This window comes from Poromitra crassiceps, assembly GCF_964638095.1.
Source record: "Poromitra crassiceps genome assembly, chromosome: 4".
Lineage (NCBI taxonomy): Eukaryota > Metazoa > Chordata > Actinopteri > Beryciformes > Melamphaidae > Poromitra > Poromitra crassiceps.
The window spans coordinates 3,298,521-3,308,520 of NC_139626.1; the positions used below are offsets into that span (position 1 = coordinate 3,298,521).

The 10,000-nt window shown below is 44.6% G+C and overlaps 1 protein-coding gene across 1 annotated transcript in view; it reads right to left on the minus strand.

Annotated features, from left to right (window-relative positions):
* The window catches only part of afap1l2 (actin filament associated protein 1-like 2), an 88,220-nt gene that overhangs the window by 24,978 nt on the left and 53,242 nt on the right, over positions 1 to 10,000 (minus strand). Inside the window, 1 exon segment of the mRNA XM_083634581.1 lies at positions 1,029 to 1,138. Within this exon segment, the coding sequence (XP_083490707.1) occupies positions 1,029 to 1,138 (110 nt within the window).

A 10,000-nucleotide genomic window follows, 5' to 3' on the forward strand; every position in this document is an offset into this window, starting at 1 on the left:
CACACATAATTTAAGCCAAAAGATCAACTCTGGGAATTTATAGCCTATTTTCCATCCTGGGAGACTATCAGAGTCTCCTGGTCAATCTGAGAGGGTTGGCAGCCCTATCTGGTCTGCTTGCTTTAATCTGGGAGGGTTGGCAGCCCTATCTGGTCTGCTTGCTTTAATCTGGGAGGGTTGGCAGCCCTATCTGGTCTGCTTGCTTTTTGGCTGGTGTGAAACCGAACCAGCTGGAAAACAAAACAATGTATCATTTTTGAGTCCGGTCCAAAACGAGGAGCCGGACTAGGCAGGTGTGAAAACCACCTCAGACACAGCAGACAGACTTGCAGATAACAAAATGAACACCAGGGCAAATGGAAGAGAGAAGGTCACTCAAAGATCACAGCATACTATGCAAAAGCATTCATTCTGATATCAAATAATTAATTTAGTTACAATGTGCATGTACAGTATGTACATCATGCCAATAATGCTCTTTGAACTGAATTGAGAGAGAGAGAGAGAGGGAGAGAGAGAGAGAGAGAGAGAGATTATGAAGTGTGTCTGAATTATAATGTTATGCTACACTTTTGAGCTGAGATTTCATGAACTAGTAACAAACTTATAATTATGTAGTAATCAAACTTTGCTGCTCATGTATGGGAGGGAGAGCGTGGGGCTGTTTAGCCCAATAACAAACGTAACAAACAGACTTGGATGGCTCATGTATGGGAGGAGGGAGAGCGTGGGGCTGTTTAGCCCAATAACAAACGTAACAAACAGACTTGGATGGCTCATGGCCATTTAGCTTTGACATCCAACCATAGACCATCCACCTGACAACGCTGAAGGAGGTCTTCTGGCTGAAACGTCCGTTGCTGCTGGGCCCAGGTGATTCATAATCATAACCACTTTTGAAAGGACATTTTAGTGCGCTGGCCTGTTCTCTTTTCTACACCTTCATCGATGGCAAATCTGAAATCTCCGCGGTCACGGAATCACCTGCCATGACCCAACTCTAGAGCCAAGCTGTGCAGAAGACTCACCATTGACAGTTTCCTCATAGGGCTGAGCCTCCTCATAGTAACTCTCACACGACTCCCCGCAGGCTGGAGCTGGGATGGCAGGTAAGGGGAGGGGCTCCCGGCCCACACACCTGGGAGGGAGGGAGAGAGGGAGGGAGAGAGAGAGAGAGAGAGAGAGAGAGAGAGAGAGGGAGAGAGAGAGGAGATGAGAGAGAGAGAGGAGAGAGAGAGGAGAGAGAGAGAGAGAGATAGAGAGAGAGAGAGAGATTCATTCAGGAATCATTCTGAAAGCATTTTGTTTTTGCATGTTGTTCCAAAGCGTTCCTTCCCAGTCTGACCTGATAATGGCATAACTTTACACTCCTCTATAGATGAGTGAGGTGGGTGACAGAAGAGCAGACATCTTAAATAAAGTTGAAACAATATTGTTGCTGTGGTGTTTGAAGTCTCTGTGCTATAATACAATGTGTCACCGTTATTCCTCTGAAACCACAACATCCGTCATATCATGACTTCATGTCAACTAACCGTACATGCTCTTGGTCAGTGCAGTCGCAGTACATTACAGCACTGAGTTACTGCTGTTAGCATGTCATTCTAGCTTACACACACACACACACACACACACACACACACACACACACACACACTCCTCTCCTCTCCTCTCCTCTCCCTCTCCCCTCCTCTGCTCTCCCTCTCCCCTCCTCTCCTCTCCCCTCCCTCCCCTCCTCTCCTCCTCCTCCCCTCCTCTCCTCTCCCCTCCTCTCCTCTCCCTCTCCTCTCCTCTCCATCTCCTCTCCTCCTCCCTCCCCTCCCCTCCTCTCCTCCTCTCCTCCTCCTCTCCTCTCCTCTCCTCCTGCTCCTCTCCTCCTCTCCTCCTCCTCTCCTCTCCTCTCCTCTTCCTTAGTTAGTTAGGTACTTTATTGTCCCCGTGGGGAAAATGGTTTTCGGTGTAAAAATCATCATTTGGCATGTTACAGTAGACAGAGTACAGCACATGGACGACATATAACATAAAACATATAACATAAAGCATAAAAGCAACATAAAAACATAAAAAGCAACATAAATATTTAAGATCTGGCCTTGCCGTTCAGGGTTTTGATCGCCTGTGGGATAAATGATTGTTTAGACCTGTTTTTTTGAGAAGGCAGGTTGCCTGAATCTGCGACCGGAGAGGGCAGCAGCTCGAATGCAGTGCACAGGGGGTGCTTGTGGGTCTGCAATAATTTTCTCTGCTTTGGTGAGAGACCTGGATCTATATATGTCTTTCCAGGCTGGTCAGTTTAAAACCCAGCAATTTGCTGGCGACGGTTACGGTTTTCCGCAGTGTTTTCTTTTGCGCTTCTGTTGCGTTACCGAACCAACAGATAAGGCCAAAGGTTCAAACACACTCTCGATGAAGGCACTGTAAAAACATCTTGAGCATAGACAGATTAACGTCGAATAAAACTAACTTTTTAAGGAAATAAAGTCTCTGCTGGCTCTTTTGTTGATGAGCTCAGTGCTTTTGTCCCACTTCAGCTTATTGTCTAGGACAACGCCGAGGTATTTGTATTCTGTGACTGACTGTATAGGCTGTCCTTTAATACTGGTCAGACAGGATGTGGCTCTCTCCTGAATCAATGGACATTTCTTTGTTTGAGGAGTTCAAAGAATAGGAGTCGTCACAATCCATTTGATAAAGTCTATCTACACCCTCCATTCACCTACTCTACACAACCTCCTCTCCTCTCTCCTCCTCCTCTCCTCTCCTCTCCTCCTCCTCTCCACTCCTCTCCTCCTCCTCCTCCTCTCCTCTCCTCTCCTTCTCCTCTCCTCTCCTCTCCTCACTCCTCTCCTCTCCTCTCCTCTCCTCTCCTCCTCTCTCTCCTCCTCCTCTCTCTCCTCCTCTCCTCTCTCTCTCTCTCCTCTCCTCTCCTCTCCGCTCCTCTCCTTCTCCTCTCCTCTTCCTCTCCTCTCCTCTCCTCTCCTCCTCCTCTCCTCTCCTCCTCCTCTCCTCTCCTCTCCTCTCCTCTCCTCTCCTCTCCTCTCCTCTCTCTCCTCTCCTCCTCCTCCTCTCCTCTCTCTCCTCTCCATCCTCCTGCTCCTGCTGTGGTAAAGTGGAGCTTGTCTGTCTGCCCAGGCTGGCCCATACTACTAGAAAGCACCAAACTGTCTGCTGCCTGCCTGGCTGCCTGTGTGGGCCTCAATATACAATATATCTTCATTACATGTATACTCAACAGAAGGCAGTAGTACATCAACCACGCTGGACTCTTTCCATCATCGCTCATAATGTCTACAAGCTCTGCAGATCATCATCTAATGTGCAGCCACACCTCCTGCTCCGGCTGGGAGGTCTGGAGAACATCCCCAGCTTTAGACTGCACTCACAGATATTTGGTGGCCAATTTCTTTCTTCTTCTATGGAACGGTTTATGATGGCTCTACTGTAGTCAACTGCCAAATGACATACTGCCCAGTTACATTACATTCATTGGAAGCTAACATGTTCTTCCCTAGACCGAAAGAAAATGAATTAGTAAGTGCATTCTGTTATTATGTTTTACCAATACAGTCATACCAAAATGGAACGAGAACATGTCAACTCACAGTTTTGATAGCACACACCAGTGACTCCATGTTTATTTTGTAAGGTGATGAGACTTCTGGCTTTCAAAACTCACTTTCCGATCCTTGTTTTGGGAGCAGAAACGCCCAACACCCATTTGGAATTTCAAGACACTCCCAATCTCTGACCCACAGCTTTATATCATAGAAGACTTAGCTGTGGTGCTTAGCAAACAGTGGGACACATGGATTTTGTACTATAGGATTTCTGCAGACCTCAAAGTCTCTTTTGAGTGACAAGTTTTTAGGACAAAAACAAAGAAAAAGGTAGATACTTTCTTGTGATGTTTCGTTTCATAGGATTTTCAGACAAAGATGTGGCAATTTATTACTATGAATAATGATGAAACAATTGTATTAGAGTATCATGCAAGTGTTGACAATGTGCAAGATGACACATCTCTTGCTCACATATTACATATCGAAAAACGTACTCTGCTGAGAGACCGCCATTTACGAAATGAAAAGTAACCACTTGAGAATAGAATGAGTGAATCCCACTCATGCTCATAACATCACACAGCAAAGCTTTGATGATGGAGGTACCAAAGACGTCCATTGTAAAAGGCTTCTTCTACTGGCAATCGGAGAGGTACGAGAAACTACATTTACTTGCTTAAATGCATTTCAAATATTCTCTGGGTTAAGTTAGTCAATTAGTAATTGACAATGAGGAAGGTAGTGCCACTGTCTGTCACTTTCTCCAAAAGATTGATGCTTGAACCGAGGATGTGATGAGGATGAAGCAAGATACCAGAAAGAGAGGGTCACAAAGCAGGAAGTCCACAGTGAACCTCCTGATCAAAACCAATGGGAGGAAGAAGACCTTCAAAACAAAACCTCATAGTCACATCCACAACATGAGGAAGACAACACATGAACACAACAGGTTCTCTCGTCTCTCGTAACGGGACAAAGCCCCGTCTTTTATTGTCACACGAACACCACAACACATGCATGCGGCCACAACACACTCATGCTGACGGTGGCCGGTGAAAAGTGTCCTCTGCATTTAACCCATCCAGGCATGTCCTTTCCTCCGGGGGGGGCAGGCCAGGAGCAGTGGTCGCTTTCTCGTACAGCGCCCGGGGGACCAACTTCGGATGTTGTCGTCACTGGTCGGATGACGATGACGATCTGATCTTCTGCATGTTTTTGGTGGGGGGGGGGTTATATACGGAGGAACCCCCTGGGGGAGCACGGGGAGAACATGCAAACTCCACACAACCAGAAAGGCCCTTACGACGAGATACCCCACCTGGGCAGTAGGCACTTGAAGATATGGGGGGGAACACAACCACAGCGCCCACAGTGTCCCAGGCGAGTATCGAACTCAGGACCTTCTGACTGTGAGGCGACAGCTCTACCACTGAGCCACCGTGCCCCTGCCGTTCAAGTGGCACATGGGCAAATCACACGGTACAAGTCCCTCAGGGACCGAGAGCATGTGCTGCACGAGTCTGATGTCCCTCATTTTTACCAAGGCATGGTACGTTCTCTGAGAACGCAAGATCATAAGAAAATGTGTGAGATATCACCCTCAAGCAGAGAAGCTGCATGTAATATGCAATGCCTGCCTGAGGGAGGTGGGATCTGTGCCAAAGTGGAAATATGAGCTTTGACCAAGTTGATGCTAAAGAAGAATGTAAAAAGATCAGAATACGTTGAATGAAAAGGCAGACACCACCAGTGGGTCAAAGCTGGCATAGTTCACTTCCCTCTAGAGATATCTGACACAGCACAGGCCCTTTTCAATCCTTACCCAAATCAAGTTTGGCAGGTCCAAAGTTAGTTTGTGTCCAAATTAAAAAGGATTAAAAAAAAAAGTGGTGAGGCTTTTACTGCGTGGGTGAGGAGGTCAAATAGCTATATTACTCCTGGAGAGAAGAAAAAAACACGGGATTCAGCTTCCAAATTTGAACCCAGGGGCTAGTTGCGTAAAGATAGACCTAGCCTTAGACTTATCAGGTCACAAGGAAGGCCAAAAATTAAATCTGTTTTTGCATCAACTTGACATCAACGAGATTTGCAAGTTCTTATGTTCTTAGCTCCCCAAATGAACATAGATGAATGAATAGAGTAAAATAAATAAATAAAGCTGCAGCCATTGGAATATACAGTGTACCCAGAGCCGTATAATAGAAGAGTTCCGACATCTCCATTCACTCCAATGACCAGTTTTTTTCCAGGAAGTAGAAAGTGGAACTCTTGAGTAAAAAAAGCAGCACTGTCGAGTTGCAGCAAAATAGACAGTTTGTGTTGTACTTTGAAAGGGTTTTTCATCCCTTGAATCAAATTGTACATTATCAGCTTTATTTTAGCATGCAAAAGTAGCGCGAGACCATTCCTGGCTGTTCATTGGCTAATGAGTCTCGCATTTTGGTCCTCTGCTGACGGCACTCTCATACTAGAGGACACTAAGCGTACCTAAGTAGAATGTTCAATTTGATTTGATTGCAGTGTCACATTCTTTGCTCGGGTCATGATGCTTTCACATAATGATCACATGGATTTATTTAATGATAATGCCAAAATATGTCATATTTAGACAGGTGAAACACTAACGTTTCACTTGTTTATTGAGATCAGTGAATGCGAATTAAAAAGATTATTTTCTGTGATGCATATCCCTAAAAATATATAAAATATCACAGCCAGTAACAATAAGAGAAGGCTGAAGGCGTAAAGCCTATTAACTCTTCCATATAAAATCATAATTAGTACAAAACAAGAAGCAACAGGTATACTTTTGTCTGTATTTTCTGTTGAGCATATCAATTGCATCTTTCACAGCGTGGCAGATAGAGGAGTCATCATCAGATAGAAAGATGGGGATAAAACAACATTCACGATTAATTATGATTCAATTTACAGTCATGTTTACTCCCTAAAAGGGGGAAAAACAGAGTAAAATGAAACTAGATATTGCGATCATCAACAAAGAGAAAACATGGGAACCAAATCATCTAAATGATCTGTGGGTTGTTAGAGAGACTGTCAGCAACCAAAAAGCTGGGATTCCCCTAGTTATGATCCATGTTCCCACCATTCTTATTAGTGAACGAACACATTCCCCGTAATACATAGCAGATGCCGTAAGTGATCATAATAACTGATGTCATCATGTCATAAGTCGCATACAGTCATAGAACTTGTGTCTGATCAGCCTGCAGGCCGCTAAATGTTAGGGTTGGGAAAGGGAAGGAGGATGTGTGGGATCTACTGGAGGTTAGAGGTTAGGGTGAAGATTAAGCTTAAACTTGGGGTCTTACAGACCCAGTCTGTAATTGCAGTATGGTTTCCCCTGGTGAAACACTGCCCCACGATGGACTTTGCTTCTTATTTGACTGTAGAGAAGACATTTGTTCACCCTAAATGCTTTGATACAATCGTTTTCAGTATATAATGACAGTTGAACATTTTAAAGCCGTTGTTTGTTTATAATGCTCAAATCTGTGAAAATCTGTGAATTCAAAGGTCAAGTGACAATAAAAATCTTGAATCTTGAATCTTGAATGTAATAATGGGAAACCTAACAAAGAGTGTGAGGGACAACAGTAGCCTTGGCAGACCCGCTCTGACAGTTCAAGCCTAGATACAGGCCAAGATGGACGACAGCTTGACTGGCAGAGGGAAGGGGGGAAGGACTTGGGCCAGTTTGTATTCACAGAAACAAAAGCGTTGCAGAGATTGCAGAACATTTCACAGACTTACTAACTCACACTGCTGCCGATTGGGGGCGGAAATACTCCATTGAAAAATGATTAATTTGGTGCACGAGGTTATTGCTGTTAGGATGCGAGTTGCAATACATGAGTTGAGATACATGAGGGCATTTTAGTTTGTTTTGATGTGACAGAGAAAATGGACTGTAATATATGTGAAAGGACATTCTGAGGAAAAGTCTTTGAAGATATGAGGCTGGAAGCTACAGACGGTCAAGAGCCGAGTCAAGAGAAAAGTGAGATTCTTCCGAGAAAAGGATTTGTGTGTGTGGTAAAGTATTGTACAGATATTGTCTATGTGCACGCACTCACCCACACACAACACACACACACACACGCACACGCACACGCACACGCACACGCACACGCACACGCACACACACACACACACACACACACACACACACACACACACACACACACACACAGCAGCAGTGTAAACTGCTCCATAGTAAAACAAGCAGAAGTGCAGGCATCTGTTATTAATTAAAACAAAGGGCCAGGCATTCCAGGCCAGCAGTAACTAACCCCCTCACCCCCCCTCACCCACAACCCTCCAGACCAGCCCCCCAGCCCTCCACCCACCCTTATCTCTTTCTCCTCCTCTCCCCCTGTCTCTCACACACACACACACACACACACACACACACACGCATGCACGCGTGCACACATGGACGCAGGGGTAAAATAATCGATTATAAGATGCATCGCGATGCGGATGTGCACGATTCTGCATCGATTCACAAATGTCAAAAAACGATTATTATTTTTTTATTTTTTTATAATAAATATAATGGAAGTACATGCAGTTGTTTATTTGGATCATAATACAATGCAATTCCAAATGCACTTTTATTTTAAAAGTAGCTACACAGTGAGAAAAAAGAAAGTGAGAAAAAATAAATCATGTATTGGGAAAAAAAGTGATGCATCGATTTAAGGTGCATCGAGATGCATCGATAATCGTAATTGAATCGTAGCCCTCTGAATCGTAATCGAATCGAATCGTGAGGCCAGTGAAGATTCACAGCCCTAGTGCACACACATACGCGCGCGCACGCACACACACACACACACACGCACACGCACACGCACACGCACACGCACACACACACACTCTCTCTCTCTCTTTCTCCCTCACACACACACACACACACACACACACAGACACACACACACGTCACCACAGAAACACAGGGTAAGAGGGATGGATCAAGGGGTCAGAGCATAAATAACAAAACGAGGAGGGGAGGAGGGGGGGCGGAGGAGGGGGGGGGGGGGAGGAGGCGGGGGGGGGGGGGGGGGGTTCGGGGTTGTGGAGGGGCTTTGAGTAAGGAGTGGGAAAAAGAGTCTAAACGCGAACAGTCTGAGGAACATGGAAAATCCCTGGTTCCCATGCCAAGAATCCGGCACAGCAAAAACACACACACACACACACACACACACACACACACACACACACACACACACACACACACACACACACACACACACACACACACACACACACACAGTGTATCTGGGGGCCTGCTGGGAGCTCAGAGCGGAGGAGAAGGTAGCGATAAAAATAATCAGCTGGGCTCAGCTTTGGAAGAGCAGATTGAGGAGAGCTCTCTGGGTATCCTCACTGTCTCTTCACTACATAGGACTCAAAACGGGCGGAATCATGGAATCTGCTAATAGAAATGGAATCAACTGTAAAAGATGGAATATTGCAGAATTTTCCACAATTTGGCTGAAATTGATAAAAGTATCAAACTCCAAAAGTAGATCCAATTATTGTAGTAATCTAAATGATTGCATCATTGTAAAAATAGGCCTAGAGAAATAATTCTGTTTTCAATTGGTGTCTTTTGAGAAGAGGGGGGCTCGGTTTTGCACGGGACCCTTATGTCACCTCCCAACTTGGTTTTCACTTTGAGAAACATGTCTGAGAGAGCCAAGTCATACAGAATACAAAAAAGAGACCCTAACCCCTAAATTAAAGTTAAAATGCAAAAAACGGAATACAAAAAATAAAATAAATAAATAAAAAAGAATTAGGGGGGGGGGGGGGACATATGGCCCTACATGGCAGAGTTTTGGTCAAAACGTGAACAACGGTGGTGAAACTGTAAATATAGCAATACATGTTCTACTAATGTATTACTAGTGGATCCATTCTACTTCAGGCAGAGGGGGGGGGGGGGGGGGAGGACAATCAATGTCCACTTTATAAAGCCTTTATAAATACATTTACTTTTCTATTGTTTTGCCTACTTCGGAAACCTTTACCATTAGCCACCCTTTCATGGTTGCAGTTACAGATTCATAGCCTATACATCTGTGCTGTATTATTTGTGTGCCAATATCTATTGCTATAACTGAAGGTTTAAACATGAACATGCAGAAATAAAGTTGAATTTGTGACAACCAGTAACTCTGCTTAAGTTGTAAAGACAACATGATCATGCAAATCTGTATAGGATTATTTTAAAGGCTAACATTGGCAGATAAAGCAATGATGAGTTATTCAGCAAATGCTTAAGCTAACCAATAGTGTGTCGTGGTTGTGATAGTCACCAACAGTTGCCAGCTTCCACATTGCCACTTACTGTACTGTAGATGTCAACAGTTTCCTTTTGCCTGCCTGACGCTTGAGCGTGGCACAGCTGC